Genomic DNA, 23,616 nt, shown 5'->3' on the forward strand with positions numbered 1-23,616 from the left:
TGGGAGGGTTGTTGGGTGCAGACAGGAGAAGCATGGAACAGGGAGGTTGGGGTGGAGAGCAGGGTTCCCTCTAAGCTGTGCACCTGTGTGGCCATGCACAACAAATGTTAGGTCCGTGCAGCTCTCCTGCAGAGCTGCGCAGAGGCACCCACCTTCCTGCTGGACTAGAAGGTGAGTGGTGGTAGTGGTGGCAGCTGAAGTCTGGTGGTGCCACATGACAGCAAGCAGGCTGCCCTGCCCGTTTGCTCTGGCTGGAGCCAAGGCATGGTGATGCTGTCCCTGCTGGGGCAGCCTCACTGGCTCTGGTTCCAGTTATGATAGGCAGGATGCCATGGCCCAGCTGGCAGTGCCATGTAGCTGGGGGCAGCTGCTTGGGCGGCCAGGACCGGAGCCAGGGCCAGAGACGCGTGGCCAGGGAGCTATTTGGTCTATGCATCGAGGGAGCTGGGCAACCCAGCCCCAGCCCTTCCTCCCATAAATAGCTGACCAGGGGTCTGGCAGCGTTCATTTCTGCCTTCCCCCACAGCAAGCAACTTCCTGGGGGGCTGGGCAACCCAGACCTGAGCCCATCCTCTGCAAGAAACCACTGGAGGAATGGGCAGCCCAGCTCCAGCCTCCCACCAGGGAGGAGCTGCCACCTGCCCAACCACTCAGCTCCCCCTTCTGAGCTCCCCCTTGCCCTGAATCCTGCCCCCTTTACCTCCCACCTCCTGCCCCGATTCCTGTACCACAGGGTCACACACTTTGTTAATTATACCTTGGTTTATTATTTTTTCTTATATAACAATTTAAATGTGTGCATGTGATTAACTGTTGGGTTCTACACATCCAAATAAGAGCACATGTCAATGTGATGCACAAAACTCACTCCGCTCACAGATGGGAAATCTTAGAGGGAAGACTGGTGGAGAGGGATTGTTAGGGAGCTTCCACCATGCTGATACTGGCTGACCCTATCCTCTCTGTCAGACTAGAGATGTTAATGACTAGTCAGCTATCCGATAAGCAAATGCTCATCAGATAGTCGACTAGTAGCTTCCGCACCCCCACCCTCCCGCTGCTTCTATCAGATAGAGTTTCAACTTCACTAAGTCACAATGTAACAGTTTATTCATAGATTGCGCTATAGCAGTTCTACAACCATCACAGTGTGAGTGCATAAAGCAAGCCCTTCAACCAAGAGTGTCCACCTCCGGATGCCTGAAATCTGCTTCCATAATGAAGTACAGCTTTCCATTCTTGTGACTGGCAAACAGATCAACTGCTGGGAAACCATACTTCCATGAGATGACTTTGAAGATGTCCCGATTCAGACATAATGAGTTGATGATGCATCTGCTGAATCAGTGTACCTCCTGGTTAAATTCTCACTTCCTATTACTCTTAGTGTAGGTCTAAACTACCTTAAACTACCAGCACCTAATCTTGCAAGCATAATTGTGTGCAGTTCCAAACTTCAGTAGAAGTTTCTGGAAACCTGATGTGGAATTATGACTATGGCATAAGAAACCAGAAAGCCCCACTCCATCCCTACATCACCCATGCACACATTTAGCAGTCCTATTAAACACGACAAGGAGCTGGAATGTTTTTTGGATATAAAAGCAAAAGAACCCTTCTTGTGAGGAACAGTCCATCTCCTACATTAAAAATCAGGCCAGGTTCAGAGTTTTTTGCTGCCATAGCAAAGTTCATATATTGCAATCATCTCTGCTTCTGATGCCAGGTACGTGTTTTTCCAATTACTTAACTGACACCTTTTTTGGTATTTCTGTGATGTGGATGAACAAAAGGAGATTTTCTCCCTATTGGGTCTATATTGCCTTTGAGGTACTATCTGGAGTTGGGAAGGTCTGCTTTTGGTTTGGATGCTTCTTTCCGTCTACAACGGAAAGGGGAGTGAATTCCTATCTCAGGATGGGGTTTGGCAAGTGTTTGGCCTTAGTCTTCTCATCTGCTGCTACATTTAGGTTAGCTCAGTATGGGAGATGCCATTTTCCTGCAGTATCAAATTTTATTAGGGGATGCCATTTTCCATCCCTTGCCCTGCTGAGTAGGGTTGCCAGGTGTCGGGTACTGTACCAGACAGTCAGTTATTTTCGCCTCCCGTCTGGTAAAAAATTTCAGAAAATACCAGATACCTAAAATGTCCGGTACTTTCTGATTTTTTCCCAGCCAGAAGGCGAAAATCCCAGGCTGACCAGCTCAATACGGAGGCAGCCTGGCAACCCTAGTGCTTACCGGGGAGCTGTCCGGCCTGGTGCAGGGAGGCAAGATGGCGGGTGGCCACTGGCAGTCTGTTAGGGCCAAAAAGCCTCACCATGCAGTTTTTAAAGGGGGGGATGGTGGTTTGTTTGTTTTTTCTTTTTTGCTTAACAACTCTGTGTCTTTTTTCTTGGCTCAACAAACTGATCTTGCCCCACTACTCCCAGTGCCCCTTGATCCACAAACTCCATGACTGCCTGTTGTGCCAAACCCTGATCCTACTCCATTGACCCCGCAAGTGCCTGTTCCATAAGCTCTGAGGCCCCCGACCCCGCTCAGAAACCCTCATATCTGCTGCCCCCGAGACAGCAGCACAAGCTGCGCCGCACTTGGCTCCATAACCACTGACCCACTGCAACCCACCTCCTCCTGCCCTTTGATCTCTAACTCCTGCCCTCCCTCAGCTCCAGCTCTCCCCGCTTCACCCCTAGCTTCAACCCAGCCCCTTGCTCCCCAGTGCCTAACACCCTTTGATCCCCACCTCTACGCCCTGTGACCCTTTAACCTCTAACCCCTACAGCCCATGCCAACACCCTCTTGCCCAATGACCCCACCACACTCACACCCAACACCCTTTTGCCCTCACCTCAGCCAGTGGTTCACAGCCCAGTAGAAAGCGAACAAAAAATCAAACCTGATCTTGGAAACTGATCTGCAGAGGTATGAAATCAGTGGGTCTCCATATGGGCACAGTGTGATTAGAGAACAGAAACAGGGCCCTAGTACTTTATGCCAATTATATGTATGATATAAAAATATAAACACACCACATTATGGATTATCTGTCATCTGGTCATAAAGCTGTTTCCAAGTTATTTTGGCTTCTTCAGCTATTGCCATTTATAATCACAGCAGTTTTACACTTGCATCGTAAAATATTTCTATGAAAAGCCTTTAAATTCAAGCATGTAACCTTGTTTTAAAAGACTATTAACATGAGTGTTTTTCATTCTGTCAACACACAAAATTACCTGAAGAGTTCTTTTGCTTCTAGGAACTGAAGCTGTGCAAAGTGTATAAAACCTGCTTGCTGCAAGATTCGTTTGTACATTACCTGAAAAATGAGGGAAAAGGTTGTTAGGGTTTTTTAAATGGAAATGTTTACACTGTCATTGCTTCCACAGTTATATACTTGACATAGCATTCAGTGTATGATCTCGAAGTATGCTTCTAAATAACTGCATATTATATAAAACCCACAGCTTTTGCATTTTAAATCAGGTTTACTCAGTAACAAAGAATTTTGAAAATGCTCCATACATGAAACATCTTACTTAAAGAAGATTCGAAACACTTAAAACAATTTTACTGTCAAGACTCCTGAACACAAATCCAGATTGACAAATTTAACAGCTCACTGCATCATTTGACATCAGACTCTAAAGTTTCAGGACAAGTCAGAGAATATGATATTTCAAAATCGGGAGAAGAAGAGTACAAGCAGGCAGCTAGGAAGAGCCAGACTTCATGATGGCTATAAAGTGCTACAATGCTAAGGCTTTTCTACTATTTGTATTGTAATTTCCCTCTTGAAGTTTTATGTTCAAGATTTTTTACATACTTTGCATGCACACTTACCAACATAGAAGCCATATTAATTTAATGAACCTATCCCCCATCTATAAAAGCAGAGATGAAACAACCAGTATATTTTAAGCTAAATGTTGATTTAGTGATCATTAGATACTCCCTATATTAAAAGAAGTATCTGTATTACTGATAACACAGAGAAGTATATTTTTGAAACTGCAGTGTGCAACACCTGCTGGTAGTCACATGACACTGGTTCCTCTTGCTTCCAGAATCATCTACAGTTGCGATAATCTGTCAGCTTCATTGATCTATGCACTACTCACAGCTCTAAACAGTGTTATGAAAGCTGTCACACATTGCTAACAGCGCCAATTTTCAACTGAAGTACCCAGAAAAACTGTAGTATTTCTCAAGTAATGCACTGAACGCAGAAAGATACTGCACAAGAATTGGAGACCTAACACAGGGTGGACTGGACACCTGATTTACACTGACACTAGCTGTATTTTGTATGTGCAACTTTTAAGTTATTTCCTAAAGTAAGATTTACTCTCATTGGTTGATATAACCATTATCACAGTCAATTTACAACCAGATGTGGTGGTTTTTGCTCATCAACCAGGTATAATACCCCTATGAATTATTTAAGTAGCTATATGCTTAAAACATGTGTATTCAAATTCTTAAGTTTTAGCATTTATGATAGACAACGGTGGATGATGCATTTCTTATTTAGTAATAAAAAATACCTCTCAATGTGCGTGTCATTACATTTGGAGGGAAACTGGAATATAGAAAAACATAATTTTAAAATTAAGTGTGCTAGATATATGAAAACTTATTCAGGCAAATGGAAGTGCACCAGAAAAATTCCCCAAATGAATGTTGTATTTGAGTGTTTTAGTAAAACATGTTTTATAGTCATGTATCAAGTGCAATTTGCTAGACTTTTTTAAACTGGGTGAACGTTTATATTGAAGAACATCCCCTGATTTCCATAATGGTAGAAAGTATCACTTGCTTTCCCAAGACTTGCTTAAATGCTGTCTTTGGGCAATATGCCTATTATCACTAAAACACAGGAAGAACACCCACAAGCAAAGAGGGAAAATGTATTTTAAATAGAGGGTGCCAGCTCCTAAAGTGTGGTCCTTGAAACAAGTGGCTATCTGCCTCTTCTCTGTCCACCTACAGTGGCGGGCAGGGGGTCCTACAAACAGATTTCCTTGATCTCTTGCCAACATAAAATGGCCAAAATTAATTTAGCCTCTTTCTTAAAAGTGCAAGGTGGAATTGGACAGTAAGGCTAAGACAAAATGTTGGACAAACCACGTTTGAAAGCAAAAATATTTGTCTTGTGTGCTTAAAATTCAAAGCACTGAGAGAAAGATCAAAATGCCGAAATAATATTTAGCAAGCTAAGAAAATGAACACTGGGTATTCTACAGGGTAAGAATACACACCTAACACAAAATTTGTTAATATTTCTAGTAAAAGTTTTATAAAAGATAGGGATGTAAGCAACTAGTCGGCTACTGATAAGCATAAGCTTATTGCAGGGGTGGCCAACATGCAGCTCTGATAAAAAAAAAAAAAAGGTGGCTCCTGCTGGTTCTGAGCCGCGTACCTGTCCTGCTTAGGTGGGCTTCTCTGTGCAAGGTGCCCCAGCAGCTGCTCATGGCCGGCTTGCTCTGTGCACGTGCCCAAGCGCCTGGAGGGAGAAGTGTGTGGCGACGGCTCCAGGACCAGGCATTAGGTTAGAGCTGGGGGCGTGTGTGGGGGGGAAGAGAAGTGGGTTTGGGTTACAGCAAGGGGACTGGAGGTGCCTGGCTCTGGGGGGGAAAGAAGGGGTATTGCCTGGCTCTGGGGAAGGGGATTGGGTTAGAGCGTGAGGGAGAGGGAGGGGCTGAAGCATCTTAAACTCAAAGTCTTCGTGGATGCAGAATAAGGTAGCCCACACAGATGTCATTTAAATTCCAGAGCAAAAAAAAAAAAAAAAAAAAAAAAAGAATCAGCATGTACCTGGTTTACACTGCGTTTGTTTAAAGAAAATTCAAAGGCTATTGCTTGCCAGGCTGAAGCAATTATTCGGAGATAAGAGTCTCTCCCTTGTTTTTGAACCTCTCATATTTGCAGTCTGGGACACACCTGAATTTTTAGAACTATAAAAAAGCCACAATCTTCATAAGAAAAAAAATTGAGGAAACCATACCAGATTTCAACCAGCTGGAGTGAAACAGGCACTTCAAACTGTGCTAATTTACTTCTCAGTTCAGTTTTAAATTAAAAAAAAAACCTCATAGGACATAATAGGGCAGTAGTGTTAAATTTAAAATACATGGTGGGGATGCTTTTTTGTGTGTGAGAGAGAATATTACTGTATTTTTAAAGGTTTTTTTTAATTTGATGTTTGTTCCTTGTCAAGCTCTCTGATAATCTGTGGACTGACTGATTTTGTAAGTGACTAGAGACTTTATTGGCTTTTGCCTGAAATGTCCAGTAATGTTATTTTTATCACTACATTTTGTATACTATATCTATCTATCTTTCTATATATAGATATATAAATAGATAATACGTGGCTCTTTGCACTCTATCCACTACTATTTTGGTTCTTCATCTCTAAGTGGTTGGCCACCCTGGCTTATAGGATAATTGACTAGTGATGCAGCAAGGGGGGTGGGGGAGCAGGAGCTGGTGATGGGGGGAGCTAGCTTAAAAGCTGGTTCCCCTCAGCGCCATCTCCAAGGGGGGTTAGGGGAGGTAGAGGCACAGTGGGAAATGGTATGAGTAGGAACTGAAACAGTCTCTGCTCCCGCCACATCTGCTGAGAGTCCCTTTTGAAATGTATAAGAGCTCTGGTGGGGCTCTTGTACATTTCAAAAGGAAGTCCTGCCGAGAGCAGGAGGCCAGAGAGGGAATCCTGTGTGGCTTGTGCTTTTGAACTGGGGCTGCCCTTATCCTGTCTTCTGAGTGCTAGAGCCAGTTCCTGCTCAGGGACAGCCTGTGTTGGCTGCTCCTGGGGGGGAGGAGAGAAGGGTTGGGGCTCAAGCCCACCACCCTGGGGTTCCCAGGTGAATGCCCTATCTTCTAGGCCACTCCGGAAACCCCCACAGCTACCTACCTTCCGGGCATCCCTTATCCTGCCTTCTGAGTGCTAGAGCCAGTTCCTAGGCGGAGAAGCCCTTACAGACTATTCAATTAGTTAATTAATCTAAATTTAACATCCCTAATAAAAGGAAGAGGAAAACACTCCTTTTACACTGAACTTTCCTACACACTTACAGAAGAGGCCCTGCTGTGAAAGGAAACTTAAACAGGTACTTTGTGGTAATGAGAGAGAAGCAAAGAGGGAAAGGTTTCTGCTGCTTCTAAACATCAGCTCTTTGATAATGTTTTCAGAAGGCTAGACTGTTGAAGCCAGCTGCTCCAAGGTGACTTTCTACATTTTCATAGTTACTGAATGAGGAGTGTGGCATCTTTACAGACTGATTCCCATTTACCTGTGCTTTCAACTAATTTTTATTTTCATCATTAGACTTTGCTGGTATGTGTTCTTCCTGTATCTATTTGGATCAAGGCCATTGGAGAGTCTCCTGCTTCTAAAACTTCCCTCATTGCACATGTTTGTTTTTTTTTTTTTTAATTAAGACTAAAATACCTCACAAATAGGTAGAAACCCCCACTTCTGTTATCCCAGCCTCATCTAATCATGTATGTTTTCCTGAGGAATCAGTTCTGGGGAGAAGTTACTCCTTCCGGACAGCTGATCTTATTGACATTAAAAGCATTAAGTTAATGTATCAAGCTGGTCTTCAGACTTATAAACACAGAAGTTCTTTGAGCTCTTTCAGAAAACTAAGAATTATGAAGATAATTAGCTTAAAATGAAATTGAGAGTTTGGAAAAAATATTCAAACAACGAAAAACATTTATAATTAGAATTTAGGAGTAGCAGAGTAACACCAGAGTTAGAAATCTGAGTATGTGGATTAAAAAGAGTGGTTGACCAATAAAATCTGATTAGCAAGTAGATAAAGATTCTTCCTGAAGTTGTTCTTGAAGCAAAATTGTATATGCCAAAAAAGAATGGAAGTGCATATTGGTTCTGGTCATTGCTATGCAGATTGGATCCACATCATCTCTCAAATTAAATGTTTCAAAAAATAATTTCTAATGAGAAACACATTCTTTAGAACAGTGTTTCTTAAACTGTGTTCCACGGAGCCCCAGAGCTCCGCAAGACAACTCCAGGGGCTCCGCGAGGTTGACAAACTGGAAACATCAATAGGTACAACACATATAATCAGTGAACCGCTGGGGCTCCACATAAATTTTTACGCATGTAAAGGGCTCCAGAGCCCAGAAAGTTTGAGAACCGCTGCTTTAGAACATCCAAGGAGAAACCTACCAACATAGAAAGCAAATATGAGCCCTGGTTCAATATCACCATCTTGGCTCTCTTTTTTAAGCATGCACAAGCTGCTGTTATACCTCTATTTTAAGTTCTGAAACAGCAGCTATCACACAGTATTTACCACAGCTTTGGGTGATTTGACAGCTGTATTACCTGAGGATGATGGAGCCAGAAGGTAGGTAAGGTTGGTTGTTTGGAGGGGAAGGGTTGTGTGGAAAAATGTGTCTTAAATTCACAAGAAAAAGTCTATTGATGATGACCACTTATCTTACTAAGTCTGATGGGCTGGAATAATCTCTTTTGGCTTCAGTAAAGTTATTCCAGTGGATGATATTCCCTATTTTCATGACAAATTTCTGTTAGACTACATGTTAAAGACTTTTAAACTATTTAGAAGAAATACAATTGCAATTGCATACAGTTGCTTGTTTCCTTTCCCTTTTCATAGAAATTGGTCTGCAATGATGAATTTAACATAAATGCACTTAAGCTTGTGTATTATGATATTGTTCTGTCATTGTGGAAACATCTGCCTATTCTAAATAAAACAAGACCTTTAAAGCGGTTACAAAAATACTCTGTATAAACAGTAAAATCTTTTTCTTGACTCAATGCCCTTACCCAGAACTGAATAAAATGCAACAGATTAAGAAAGTATTTCTTAGTGAGAGGACAGATGTAGCCTTCTTTATACTCTCAACACCCCATGTCAGAAAGAACAAAATTTAAGCTCCAAAGTATGAAATAAGAGTTAATTATAAAAATTCCTCCTCACCCTGAGAAGCTAAAGGGAATACAAGGACATCATTTTTCATATATGCACACCACATTGATACTTATGTATGCTATGCAGAGTAATTTACCTTGAAGCTGTTGCTTAAACCTCTATTCTATAGTAACTGATTGTCCACATGCTAACTGCTTTAGGGGAAATGGAAGTGGTTTATTGTAGATATTTGCTTTTATCCATATTAAATTTAATTCCATAGCAATTTTGTTGTAATTTGTTTAATTTGAACTGAACTGTACTAGACAAAGCAGTGGATCAATCCCAATACATTATCCAGATGTCTAGACAAGCCGCCCTGCCCTGCACCCTCGAAGTCCCCCTGCAAGGAGCCACTAAACAGTCCCCCCCCCCCCGCCCGCCACTGTGAGGAGCTGCCATGAGGTCACCTTAGCTTTCCATCCAACCTGCATCTAAAGGCGCAGACTAGACCACTGCTTCCGCCAGCTCTCAGTGGACAAAGGCAAACTGGCCATTGGTAGCTTCAAGTGGCCATGCCTGGGAACACTCAGAGTAGCCAATTGTCTGGTAGCCCGCCAGGGGCTAACCCTGGCAAGCCACTTTTGCCTGATCCAAGATCTACGAAATACATACAAATCTTACTTTACATGTTAATGAGACAATATTTATAAGAAATTAGAACCATAACAATGGATGCTAGACAAATTCAGACTACAGAATAAGGTGTATTTTTTTTAATAGTTAGGGTAATTAACAATGGAACAACCTATGAAGGGTTGTGGTGGATTCTCCATCACTGGATTTTTAAGTAAAAAGGGATATTCTTGTCCTACCACAACTACTAAACTTAAAGCAGAAAATAATTCAGGCAAATTCTATCGCCTGTGTTATGTACATGTCAGGCTAGATAAACACACTACCCCTTCTGGGTGCCTTAAAATCTAGTTACACAAGTGACAATATTTCAAAAACTAAAAACTGCAAAAGAAATTAAACCACAGCCACTCAACTGTTCTCACAAAAAACCAAAATGTCTTGTGTAATTCTTAAAAATGAATTAAATAGTTGCACAGATACTTGACAAAATTTTGCCCGTCTGGGTCTTCATTTATTCCCGCATTTGGGATAAGGATGTTAAAATGCAGATAATCAGCTAACTGTGTAGTTGATGGAATTTCCACTGACTACTTGATTAGTCAATGGGGGGGGGGGGCACTCGCTACCCCCGCTGTGGCTCTGCAGTTTAAATGCAGTAGGAGCCCAGAACCACAGCCCGGGTTAGCTCCCCGGGGCAGCACCAGCCGGGATTAAGCAGTCTTCACTCAAGCCACCCTGGAACTACCCCTACATTTAAAAGGCAGAGCCACAGAAGTAAGAACCACCAGGCTCTTAATACATTTAAAAGGCAAAGATGCAACGGGGGACTGGGCGCAAACCAGGACAGATGATTTCCTGCTTGCGCCAGGTCCTCTGCTGTCCCCTGCTCTGCCTCCCCTCCCACCCCAGAGATGATGCTGAGGGGAAATGGCTTTTAAGCCAGCTCCCCCCACACCATCTCCTGCTCTCCCCCCTTGCTGCCTCTAACAGAAGCAGCAAGGTGGGGGGAAGCGACTAGTCGAGTATTGACTCAGCTAGTCACTTATATCCCTAGTTTGAGATCTGTTTTTTAAAGGATATGCTCTACAGTAGGGATGTCAAGTAAACGTGTAACCATTGAAATTTTCAGAAGTTACAAATAGGGGGCTAGGCGGCTCCCGAGAGCCAGTGCGCATAGGGAGCCAGCTTAAAAGCTGCCTGCCCCCACATGCTGCTGCTTCCTCTGACACAGGCAACAGCATGGGAGAGGGGCCCGCGTGTAAATGTGCATTGCAACCAATGAGCCCAGGCTCATTGGTTAACCATGTAAACTGTTACATTTTCACATCCCTACTCTACCGACTGATTTCTTTGAAAAGGTGGGATGATTTCACCTTGATGAGGCAGCCACTCCTGCAGGAGAACCTAAGTAAAGCACAGTCCATCATTTGCCTTTCTATACCTTCTCTGACCATCTCACCTCATCTTTATCAGCATGACAGAACATATACCATCTTTTAACACCTCTGATAAGAGAAGCAGAGACACCCAGACAGCAATACTCAGCACTACCACTTCATTATTGCTTTCAACCCTGAGTCCACCTAGCCGCATACCTATCTCCTCAGACTCCAGGGACAAGAGATAATAGATTTCTCTCTGGTGAGAGCTCTCACTCTTCAGTCACTAAACCAGCTTCCACACATTCTTACATATGTGCAAGGTATGGCAAACCTGAAATTTCTCTTTTGGAATGTTCCTTCGGGCTCCCTTTGCTAACGTTAGGGCTTCTTCCACTCTGTGGCTGGTTAGAAGATCCTGAATCTGTTTTTCCAGAGGTAATGGCACCAATATGTACACATCTTTAGTGGTAGCTACAATTACTTTTCCTGAGTAAAGAAAACAAACATTTTTGTCAATACGCATTTTGAACAGTACAAACTGATTTTCAGAGTCTTCATTAAATATTAACATGGCTATATAATAAAAACATAAAAAAATAGTTTTGTTTTCAAATTCTGAAGCTCATCTTTGAATTAATGTATTTAATAGAATTTATATTGCACCAATAAACTTGTCTTTAAATTACAAAAATATATTTAAGTTCACTCAAACTAGTAAATTTTCTTCATTTTCACAGGCAAAATATAAGTGTTCTATCCCAAGGAATTTTCTGAACATTTTAGTATATCACAGAAGAGGAAAAACGTTGCACCCCAGCCTGCAAACCTGTATTTGCGTATCTGTCAGGAAAGAGTATTATTCATGGTTCTTTTCAGAGTCATCACGAAAGGATGGGGCTGCTCCAGCCTGGTGGGGACCATCGCACCCACAGCGCAACACAGCAGGCCAGTTAAACATACAATTTAACCCAGAGCTGGGCAAGATACAGCCCTGGGGCTGGATCTAGCCCGCCTACACTTTGATCCAACCCATGGACTGCATCTGGCTGCTTACTATTTATATCCTGCTGTCTGTGCCGCTGAATTTACAGGTGGTGGCTCAGGCAACAGGATTCCTACTTAAATGGCTCAGGGCTCTTGGCTGCAGTGCTACCCTGGCAGGGGCTGGAACTGCAAGCCCTGAGATTGCAGTTATTTTAAGGGCTCGTGGCTCTCGGCCCCACTGCTACCACATTGTCTGGCAGCCACTTTTAAATTGTCTGCGGCTATTTAAAAGGCTTGTGACTCCAGCACGCCAGGGCAGTGCTGTGACCGGGAGCCCTTTAAATAGCCATAGCAATCTTGAGAGCTGCCAGACAATGCAGTAGCAATGAGGCCAGGAGGTACAAGCCCTTTATTGTATTTTTATTTCAAAGCTTCCAGCCTCAGACAACTCTGGGGGGAGGCTAGTTCCCAGCCCCATCTCTTACACCCCAGGCCCCACCCTTCCAGGGTGGTACTGGCCTGTGACCACATACCAAAATTCATTAAGTGGCTCCCCTGTGAAAATTATTGCCCACCTCTGGTTTAACTGGTTAACATTTTACATTAGATTTTCCATCCCTAACGCGCGCGCGCGCGCGCACACACACACACACACACACACACACACACACACACACACACACACACACACACACACACACACACACACACACACACACACACACACACACACACACACACACACACACACACACACACACACACACACACACACACACACACACACACACACACACACACACACACACACACACACACACACACACACACACACACACACACACACACACACACACACACACACACACACACACACACACACACACACACACACACCCCTTCTCCCTCCTGCCCCCCCTCACCCTCTATGCTGCTGCCTCCCTGTCAAAGGCAGGAGCATGTGTGGGGGAGGGAGGAACACGCAGCTCCACGGAATCTGGTGCTTGTTGGAAGCTGGCTTTTAAGCCAGCTCCTCCTAAGTACTGGCTCCCGCCTCCCCTCTGTTGCCTCCAGCTGCTGCCTCTGTAGAAGGCAGGTAGCTGGTTTAAAAACCAGCTTCCCACCACCTTGCTGCCTCTGGCAGCAAGGGTGTGAGGGCATGTGTAGACATTTGGATTAACTGATAACGCGGGCTTATCGATAAATTGTTTAAACAACTATATATACCTAATGACTACATGAATCTTGAGTCTGCAAATGAAGCAGTTGAGGTTGCAGAGAATGTCTCCATGTGACCTTTTTGCATACAAGGAAATAAGTCAAATAAAAGACACTCTCTAAGTATTCAGGGGACATGTTCTATTGCTCCATACTCTAATAGGGAGTCCACCTTTTGCTTGAGAAATAGTCTTAAGAGCGGCTCCCAAAGGTTAATGGTGGTAACTGTGGAGGAGGAAGGGATGCAAACATTTGGTATGGCTATTGTTATTGCACTCCATGGGTTGAGACAACCTCAAAATGGCATGTGAAGGTCAGACAGTGTTGACTTTAGTGGCTTAAAACTTTTGAGGTCCCCTCAAAAAACAGTGCTTTGTTAGGGGTTGAGATTGGGATGCCATGCCTATTGTAGAAGGTGCAGAGAAGTAGGTCCTTTGGACCCTCTGCCTTTTGCACAGTAGTTCATAAGTAAGACTAAGATTATGTCATGGAAGTCACCCCTATGACATTTTCCACTTCAGCCCCAACTCCAAATGAACAACCCCACAGGTAGGGGATCCCAGAACTACCAACTACTGCTAACATCAAAGGGAACTTTGGAGATCCCAGCCACAATGGATGTTGGATTCACATCCTCTCTCCTTCCTCAGCAGGGCTGGGGCGCTGCCCCATTTTGTCACTTATTTTTAGTAAACAAGTCAGGGACAGATTGGGAAAGTCAGGAATACTGTTATGGCTCATGTCTAGGACTAGATGACTGTCAATAGAACTTTCTCTTGGGAATAAGTGTATATATCCCCAGACAGCAGAGAGTAGCTCAATAGTCTTTCTAGTCAGAACCAGAGATTTCTGTCCATCTTCTGACTGAATAAATGGACTCATTGAAGGTGAGGTCCCTCCATGCTATTCTGAACAGAGCCATAACACAATGTCTAACAATGGCAGTAACTATGATTATAGTGAATCCCGCAAACTTGAGAGTAGTTCAGGAAGCTGTACTTTGCCATTAGTGCTTTGTAGCTGGCTATCCAGAACTTGAGACTAGATAAGAACACCTTTCCCTCCAGCAGGAGTAGGTGCTTACCCCTCTTTGACCACAAGAATAGACCAGGGGTGTTGCTGTGTAACCCTTTTGGAAGTTGGTTGGACCAAAGAGTTGGGAGAAGTGTAAGGGGGGGGGGGGAAGGAGAGCAAAAACAAAGATTGAGCCTCCTTCCAAACCTAGAGCAGAAGATGTCAAGAAGTTTGTTTTAGGATTCCTGAATCTCTTCATGAGGAACCTGTAGTTCATCAGCAACTCTACAAAGATACTTCTGGAAATTGCCTGAATTCACTTGGAGGAGGAAGGCTGGAGACATGAGATATGAAAGAGGGATCAGTTTGTCTGGAGATGAAGAAGAAAGACTTGGTGGTTCCGGCACTTCCAGCTGATCTGGAAGCGGCCGCGGGTCCAGCCCCGGGTCCTACACCGCTTTGCTCAGCGTCTCCCTGGGCTGCAGACCAGGGAGACGCTGAGCAGAGCCGCGCAGGACCCGGGCCGGACCGCGGCGCTTCCAGCTGATCTGGAAGCCCGCGGGTCCGGCCCGGGTCCTCCGTCGCTTTGCTCCGCATCTCCCTGGTCTGCTGGGGGGGACGCAGCTAGTGCCCCCCCCCAGCAGACCAGGGAGATGTGGAGCAAAGCCCGGGGCCCGTGGTAGAGCAGGTGGGGCGCTGCCGGTTGGTCCCGCAGCACCGCTCCTTGGCGCTACTGGACCAACCCGGCAGCACCCCAGCTACTCTGCCCCAGGAGTCCTGATTCAGCTGCTGCTGATCAGTTTCAGCAGTGGCTGAATCAGGACGCCTGGGGCAGAGCAGCTGGGGTGCTGCTGGGTTGGTCCAGTAGCGCCGAGGAGTGGCCGCGCTACTGGACCAACCCAGCAGCACCCGAGCTTCTCTGCCCCAGGCATCCCCAAGTTAGCCCCTGCTGAAACTGACCAGCGGCTGACTACAGGAAGCCCGAGGCAGAGTTGCTCTGCCCCGGGCTTCCTGGAATCAGCTGCTGATCAGTTTCAGCAGCAGCTGACTTGGGGACGCCTGGGGTTCTTAAGTTGAATCTGTATGTAAGTCAGAACTGGTGTTCAGATTCAGCGGCTGAATCTGGATGCCAGTTCCAACTTACATACAGATTCAACTTAAGAACAAACCTACAGTCCCTATCTTGTACGTAACCCGGGGACTGCCTGTATAGAGGCTTCCTGGAAAAAAGGTATCAACAGCACAGAGCTAAGTGTGGAGATTAATCGCAAGTTGGCTTAAGTCTTTCAGGCAGGAGAGGATATGTATGATAAGGAAAAAAAAGTCCTCAGTTCGGAGTTTCCTGATGAGGAAAAAGTTGATTCCTATTCCAGAGGTCACAACTTCTATCCAGTGGCACCCACAGTATCTCAAGGATCATAAGTGATCTGGAGAAAGGGATAAACAGGGAGGTGGCAAAATTTGCAAATGATACAAAACTGCCTAAGATAGTTAAGTCCAAAGCAGACTATGAAGAACTTCAAAAGGATCTCACAAAACTAGATGACTGGCAACAAAACTGCAAAGGAATTTTTATGCTGACAAATGCAAAGTAATGCATATTAGAAAAAATAATCCCAACTACACATATAAAATCATGGGGACTAAATTAGCTATTACCACTCAAGAGATATCTTGGAGTCATTGTGAATAGTTCTCTGAAAACAGCTACTCAATGTGCAGCATCAGTTAAAGCAAACAGAATGTTAGGAATCATTAAAAAAAGGAATAGAGAATAAGATTATCTTATTATCTCTATATAAATCTGTGGTACACCCACATTTTGAATACGGTTTGCAGATGTGGTCACCTTTGCTACGTCTATACTACATGCTTCTTGTGCAAAAGGCGTCTCGCATAAGAGTTTTTGCGCAAAAACTTCTAGCACAAGCGCACATTCACATCTCAAAGCACATCGCAAAAGCCATGTGCTTTTGTTCTAGAGTGTCCACACTGCATGGACGCTCTTGCGCAAGAATGGCAATCAGAGCACTTGCGCTTTTTCCCATAGGGAAACCCCTCTGGAATGTCCACACTTGCCTTTTTGCGCAAGAACTCTTGCACAAAAGGGAGTTATGCCTCATAAAAGGAGGTTTGCCTATGGCAGAAAAAGCGCTCTGTTCTGCTGTTTTACTCTCGATTTCCTTGAGCAAAAAGCGCATTTGAGGTGTGGATGCTCCACAGGTTTTTGCACAAAACCAGCTGTTTTTGCGCAAAAACCTTGCAGTGTAGATGTAGCCCTTATCTCAAAAAAGATTCTTAGCACTGGAAAAAGTTCAGAAAAGGGAAAAGTGATTAGGTGTATGGAATGGCTACCATATGGAGGCAATTAAAATGACTGGGACTTTTCAGCTTGGAAAAGAGATGACTAAAGAGGTATATAATAGAGGATTATAAAATCAGGATTGGTGTGGAGAAAGTTAATAAGTACCAATTATTTACTTGCTCCTATTACACAAGAACTAGGGGTCACCAAATGAAATTAATAGAGAGCAGGTTTAAAACAAAATAAAGTATCAGTCAACCTATCTCGCTCCTTGCCAGAGGATGTTAAATCCAGGATTTTAACAGGGTTCAAAAAATATAAATGGATACATTCATGGAGGATAGGTCCATCAATAGCTATTAGCTAGGATAGATAGGAATGGTGTCCCTAGCCTGTTTGTCAGAAGCTGGCAATAGGCGACAGGAGGATCACTTGACGAGTACCTGTTCTGTTCATTCCCTCTTGGGCACCTGGCATTGGCCACTGTCAGAAGACAGAATACTGGGCTAGATGGACCATCCAGGTAGTGTTATGACCTCTCTGGAAAGGAACACACCTAATGGAGGGGATTCCAGATTCAGCAGTGAGGAGACTGCCAGCGGAGCAACATGGGACCCAGTTCTTCACAATGCAAGCAGGATTGTCTTTGCCTGACCAATTACGTTGGGGAAGAGGACGTCAAAGACTGTGCTGTGGGCAAGCAGTGAACCTCTTTATCAGTGCTGACAGAGCCAGAGGATTTGGAGATTCCAAGGATGATGGTACCAACAGATCACGTTCTGTTACCAACGGAGCCTGATGTTTATGAGCTCTCTTCTCAAGCTTCTGGGACTTAGTACATTTTAAGTCTTCTCGCACTGAGATGTTAGGCTTGCTCAGAGTCGAATCAGACTTCTTCAAGGAGGATTTTGAGAAAGGCAATCTCATACATTTGAGAGTGCTTCCTCAGTTGCAAGATCCCACCAGAAGGTTTATGAGGGTAGATTCTCTGGCACCAGTATTGGGCTTCTGGCACCAGTATTGGGCTTAGCAGCAGAAGGCTCAATCCTTGCTAAGTCAAGTCACTGTATAGGTGGAATTCTCTGGCCTGCTATCTGAGGGCTCATGATGTGTTTTTGAAAGTAGATTTTCCACTCTTTTCCAGTACAGCTGGGGAATAAGAGGCAGATATCACATCTCACTGCAATGTGAGCTTACCCAAGATGGTACAAAGAGCAATGGTGAAAAAGGACAGATGTCAGGAAGATCAAATCAGGATCAAAGCATGGAGTCCTAGGCATAGGTAACCAGAGGTGGGGTCAGGAGGGAGGAGTATTCCTCCAAAGAATAATCTGTCACTAAAAACTATGAGAAACACAAACTATTAACTGTACAAGATATTGAAAGATTTAGCTTTGTAAATAGTTTATCATAAGGGACAAAGCTGAAGCTACAGATAGTTTCTAACCCAGATCATTTGGTAGAGAGACGGCATTAGAGAGGCAGTTAGTTCACACAATACTTTAACCCCTTAGTGGGAGACACAAGGTGAGTTAGGATGCATGCACAGACCAACAGAAACCACTTTCAAATTCTCCAGCTCTAGGCACATGATGTTCATGTGTAATCCACAGTGGAATACAATAAGGATCATCATCCAAAGAAGAAAAACAAGTTTCACTTGCAGTGTTCTATAGGAATATATTGGACATATTCTTTAGTAAAAATACGATTAACACCAGGATAAAGGACTACACTTAAGGCTGTTCTATCATGTGTTTGAAGACCAAGCTACCAAGCTGGCTTGCCTGAAAGGAGCCCAATGTTGTAGTTTTACTGTATATTAGGTTAGCATAAAGTTCTTCCCTCTCCCCACCTTATTCATTCTTGAATCTGGATTTTGAACACTCCTGTCATCTGAAGAAGTGGGTTGCGCCCACTAAAGCTCATGATACCATCTACATGGTTTGTTAGTCTTTAAGGTGCTACTAGGCTATTTGTTGTTTTTAAAGTTTTTCCTGTTACAGACTAACTCAGCTACCCCTCTGAAGCAAAGAGATAGGTGTACTATTTAATACCTTCAAAGTCTTGTAGAATGTGGCCTTCTTTAAAAGGAAGGGTCTGTTTTAGTTGTTGATCCAACATGCTATGTACTGTAAGAAACTCATCATCTAGAGCAACTACATAGGGAAAACACAGGGCTGCTCCAATCACATTCTCTGACCAATGCACAGGAGCACGCTGGGAAATGCCATCCACAGTTGCAAACATACCTGCAAAAGAAAAAGGAAGAAAGTCTGAAGTGAGCGCCAAACCTACAGTTTTCCAGGACTCTCTTGCCATGAACAAAGGAGGAGTAATTTACAAGTGTAAACAATAAAGGACATGTTAAACTTTTTACAAAACACAATCTTCAAGGATCCTAGTGCAACTATATATTTGTTGATTAATTATGTTGAAAGCAGTATACAAAAAAGCCTGCTTTCCTTGCTTATAGGAAAGTGACACAAGCTTCTTTTCAATGCTCATTCCTCCCAGATTTAAATAATTCAAGTCCCAAAAGCTTACAGTGGCCTATTTTTGATAAAACCTGAGTGTGTATCTTTTGGATGCCCTTTAACCAACCAAATCCAAGCCAACATTCCATGAGATAGTCCCTTCTAACAGGGCTGTCCCTAGGAAGGTGTGGCACTCAGGAAAACCTCTCCCTCTGCTCCAGGTCCTGTCTCCAGCCCCGCTCTGCCCTCTCCCTGCTCCCAATCCAGCCAGCCCCCACTCCACCTCCTTCTGGTTTCCATCCCCTACCCTGAGCGATACCAGGAGTCAGTAGAGCAGAACATGATAGACTTGGGCAAAATTGTTTGCTCCTGCCAGTGCCAGGCCCTCTGCTAAGCCCAATCCGCCTTGGACCCTGCCTCCCCCTTAAGCACAGAGTCAAGGTAGTTGCCCTGGTCTATCCCATGGATGGGAAAGTTCTGCCTTCTAACATTACTAGTTGAGTTTTTAAGGGGAAAAAAGAAATATACCAACAGGTTGCCCGAGCACTCTTCCTCCTGCAATTTGGCCTGACTGTTCTCTTAACATCTCAAATGCCAGCAGAACATTTTAGTCCCTCAAGTAATTTAATTCACCCATATTTCTTGAGTTAATTGCTGTAGCAGAGAGGGCCCCAATTCTTTCACAAGAGGCATGTGTTTCCAAAAATTAAGTACTTACAAAGCAAATTGTCTCACAATGCAAGAAAACAAATACTGAAGATTTTACAAACGTGTTACAAAATGAAGATAGTCTCCAAAGTCCCACTGAATTTTATTAGACTCTTTCCACTTCATTTGTAGTTATTTTCTCTGCTAAACTGTGTATTTTGAATTTTTCTTCTTCAAGTAACCACTCAATTACTGACTCATTTCTCTTTTTAGCCATTTACCTCTAATCATACCATAAACTTTAACAATCTAGATCTCCCTCTCCAATTCATCTGAGAGGTTTGTGCAGCACCTCTGTTCTGAGAGAAAATTCAGTTAGCACTTCCAAAGATGTACAATAAATTCCTTATGTGAATCAAACCACAGTTCTTTATACAGAAGAGGAAATATCTAGATAACAAAAATTACTTAAATTAGACTTCATAATATAATTCAAGATGCAAAGTTTAGAATGGAATATTGTACTAGTACATTTTCTTTTTTGTGATTTGCCAATTACTGCCTGTTTCTCTCATGCCTGGACCTGAAAAGCCTAAATAGCAAGAAGATACTTCTGTCTCTACCCCCATCTGAAATTGCCAACAACACTGCCAAATATTGCCATCAATGGTTTTTGTGATGTGGACATGCAGCTTCTGGGAACTAGAATGAAATCAACTGATTTCACATAAGGAACTGAGTAAGTATGTGATGGTAACAAGTTAACACTTGAACTACACTAGTTTTAAAATTACACTACTACTGAACTACACTAGTTTCAAAATTTAAAATGCTGCAATTTAAAACTCTATATCCAATTATTAATCTTCAGCCATCCAGCCATCAGCATTTTTCTCTTGAAGCATGCTGCTGAGCATGCACATAAACAAGCCCAGCAAAATAAACCTCACTTTTCTTCCGCTTTTGTCAGAACGGGATAAGTCCAATTAAGTAAAGTGATGGAACTTTTGCCTGTCACAAAAGCTGAGAGCATTAGGAGCTTTCCAAGGGTGTGAGAAGAGGGAAGAAAACTGCATTGGTAACTGATAGCTACACATTATGAGAAACTGTGAGAAAATAGTTTCCTATTACTCTGTCCAGTAAGCATGCATGGTAATAATAGCCAATATGAAGAAAAACCACCCCCATTAACATCTGCTCAAGTATTAGTTGGAAGAATGTTTGAAATGGTATTTGTTAACAAAACAGTAACATTTAAATGTCAAGATGTTTAGAACCTATGTTAGAAAGCAGTTGTAAAAATCATATAATCTACCAAGAAATGTACTGGAGGCAACAAATTAATCTTAAAGTGACAAAGATGGTAAAAATATGTAGAAAGTTACAGTAAAACGATATGAAAGGAAAGAGCTATACATTCAATAACAGGTGATCTAAGTAATGAAACAAGCAGTTAGCTACCATGTTTAGATTAGGGAAAAAACATGAAAAATTAAATCCAGGACACACTTGTGTTAAGAATTTAAGAATGAACATACAGGGTCAGACCAGTGGTCCATCTAGTCCAATACCCTGTCTTCTAGCAGTGGACAGTGCCAGATGCTTCAGAGGGAATGAACAGAACAAGGCAATTAAATGATCCATTCCTTAACCTTCAGTCACAGCTCCCGGCAGCTAGAGGTTTAGGCACACCCAGCGCATAGGGCTGCATGCCCAACTATCTTTGCTAATCGTCACTGATAGACCTATCCTACATCAACTTATCTAATTCTTTTTTTCCAACAGTTATACTTTTGGCCTTCACAACATCATGTCAGTGAGTGCCACAGGCTGACTGTGTGAAGTACTTCTTAATGCTTGTTTTAAATGTGCTATTAATTTCTCCTGGTCCGTGTATAATGTTATTTACTCATTCACAACTCCTTCCTTGCTTTCTCCACACCATTTGTAATTTTCTAGACTTCTATCCTATCCCTCTTATTCATCTTTCCTAGATGAATAACCCCGTCCTTTTAAATCTTTTCTTGTTTGGAATATGTTGAACTGCACTGGTCCCAGTACAGATCCTTTCCAGAGCCCATTATTTACCCCTCTCCTTTCTGAAAACTGACCATTTGTTCCTATTCTTTGTTTCCTATCATAACTAGTTACTGAACTATGAGAGGGCCATCCTTCTCATCCCATGACTTGAGAGCTTATGGTGAAGGACCATGCCAAAGGCTTTCTAAAAGTCCAAGTACAGCAGACTTCCGATAATCTGGCACCTTTGGGACCCAAGGGGTGCCGGATTATCGGATATGCTGGAGTATCAAGAGGTACTCCAGCAGGGGGGCTGTGACTGGTGGGGGGAGGAGGGACAGGTGGGAAACGGCACGGCGTGGGGCCAACCAAGTGCTAGTAAGGGGCGGTGCTGCAGGACCAATCTGGCAGCACCCCAGCTGCTCTGCCCCACAGCTTTCCCAAGTCCGCCGTTGTTGAAACTGATCAGCAGCAGGCTTGGGGAAGCCGTGAGGTAGAGCAGCTGGGGTGCTGCCAGGCGCCGAGCAGAGGAGTGAGGGGCGGCGCTGAGGGACCAACCCAGAAGCACCCCAGCTGCTCTGCTCCACACCACTTCCCCAGGTCCGCAGCTGGTCAGTTTCAGCAGCAGCGGACTTGGGGAAGCTACACGAGCAGCTCCAATTGTCCAGCTGGCCAGAACACTTCCGGGCTCCAGTTGGCACCAGACTATTGGAAGTGCCTGACCACTGGATGCCGGACAATTGGAGTTTTACTGTACATTATATTCATGGTCAACATTTGTTGACACTAAGAATTCTAATTCCCTTTAAAAAAATCCTGTTGATGCTTCCCCATGTGTCTGATAATTCTATTCTTTCCTATAGTTTCAACCAATTTGCCAGGTACTAAAAACAGGTTTACTAGCCTGTAACTTGCAAGAACACCTCCAAAGCCATTTTTTAAAATTAGACTTCACATTAGCTGCTATCTGCCAATCACGTCATACAATGGCCCATTTAAGTAATAAGTTATATACCACAGTAAGTATTCCTAAGTTTCATATTTGAGTTCCTTTGGAACTCTAGGGTGGATACCATACTGGTCCTGGTGATTTATTACTGTTAAAGTTCTCAGTTTGTTCCAAATCCTCCTATGACAACAACTCAATCTGGGACAATTCCTTAGATTTAGCACCTAAGAAAGAATGGACTAGGTGTGGGAATCTCCTCTATGTTTACTGCACTAAAGGCCTATGCAAAAAACTTATTTAGCTTTTCTCCACAATGGGCGTATCTTCTTGGCATGTTCCTTCAGCATCTCTATAATTCAGAATGTTTGACAGGTTTCCTGATTCTAATGTATTTTTTAAAAAATTGCTGTTAATTTGTGCCTTTTGTTCTTCGAATTCTTTTTGGCTGCCTTATTATACTTTTACACTGTTTCGAATGCACTGAAAGATGCATTGACTAATATGCCTTTAAACATAACATTTTCCTAATCTAAACCTGGTACTAGATATTATGCTAATTAAGACAGGCAGATGGCCTAATTTGTCATTGTCTCTAGAACTTTCATGTAGGAACAGAAATTAAAAAAAACAGTATTTATATAGTTAGGGAAGGCAAGGAAGAAGACAAGAAAATTAAAAGAATGATCCAATGAAGAAGTGGGTAACAGGAAGTCTGGGGATAGAGTTTCTTTTACACTACAAGTAAATAAAATGAAAAATAAAAAGATGAAGAGAAGAATGAAATAGAGAAACTTATGCAGAAGTGGGTGTTAAAGAACAGGTTGATTAGATAAAACAAAATATAGGAATTCATCTTCATTTTCATTGTAGCACATGAAATCTGTAAGTACCAGTCTATAATCAAAATCACAGTAACCTTATTTTGAGGTTACTCATGCAAAGATAATCTAGACATTAAGCAGTTGTGTCAAGATTGGCATAAAGGTTCATCCTGCAGGTGTCAACAGCAGGATATGGCAGTTGATTGTCAACCTCTCAATTGATACACTGATGCATCGCT

General features: G+C 43.2%; 1 protein-coding gene across 3 annotated transcripts in view; it reads right to left on the bottom strand.

Moving 5' to 3' along the window:
* TGFBRAP1 (transforming growth factor beta receptor associated protein 1) overlaps nucleotides 1–23,616 on the bottom strand; it is a 50,562-nt gene that overhangs the window by 19,405 nt on the left and 7,541 nt on the right. For all 3 annotated transcript variants that reach the window (XM_075917523.1, XM_006114576.4, XM_006114575.4), the window contains exons 3-5: nucleotides 18,521–18,715; nucleotides 11,274–11,428; nucleotides 3,237–3,319 (exon numbers count right to left, since the gene is read on the bottom strand). In XM_075917523.1, the coding sequence (XP_075773638.1) occupies nucleotides 3,237–3,319; nucleotides 11,274–11,428; nucleotides 18,521–18,715 (433 nt within the window). The remainder of the gene's footprint in view (nucleotides 1–3,236; nucleotides 3,320–11,273; nucleotides 11,429–18,520; nucleotides 18,716–23,616) is intronic.

The sequence above is a fragment of the Pelodiscus sinensis genome, chromosome 1 (genome assembly GCF_049634645.1).
Source record: "Pelodiscus sinensis isolate JC-2024 chromosome 1, ASM4963464v1, whole genome shotgun sequence".
NCBI lineage: Eukaryota > Metazoa > Chordata > Testudines > Trionychidae > Pelodiscus > Pelodiscus sinensis.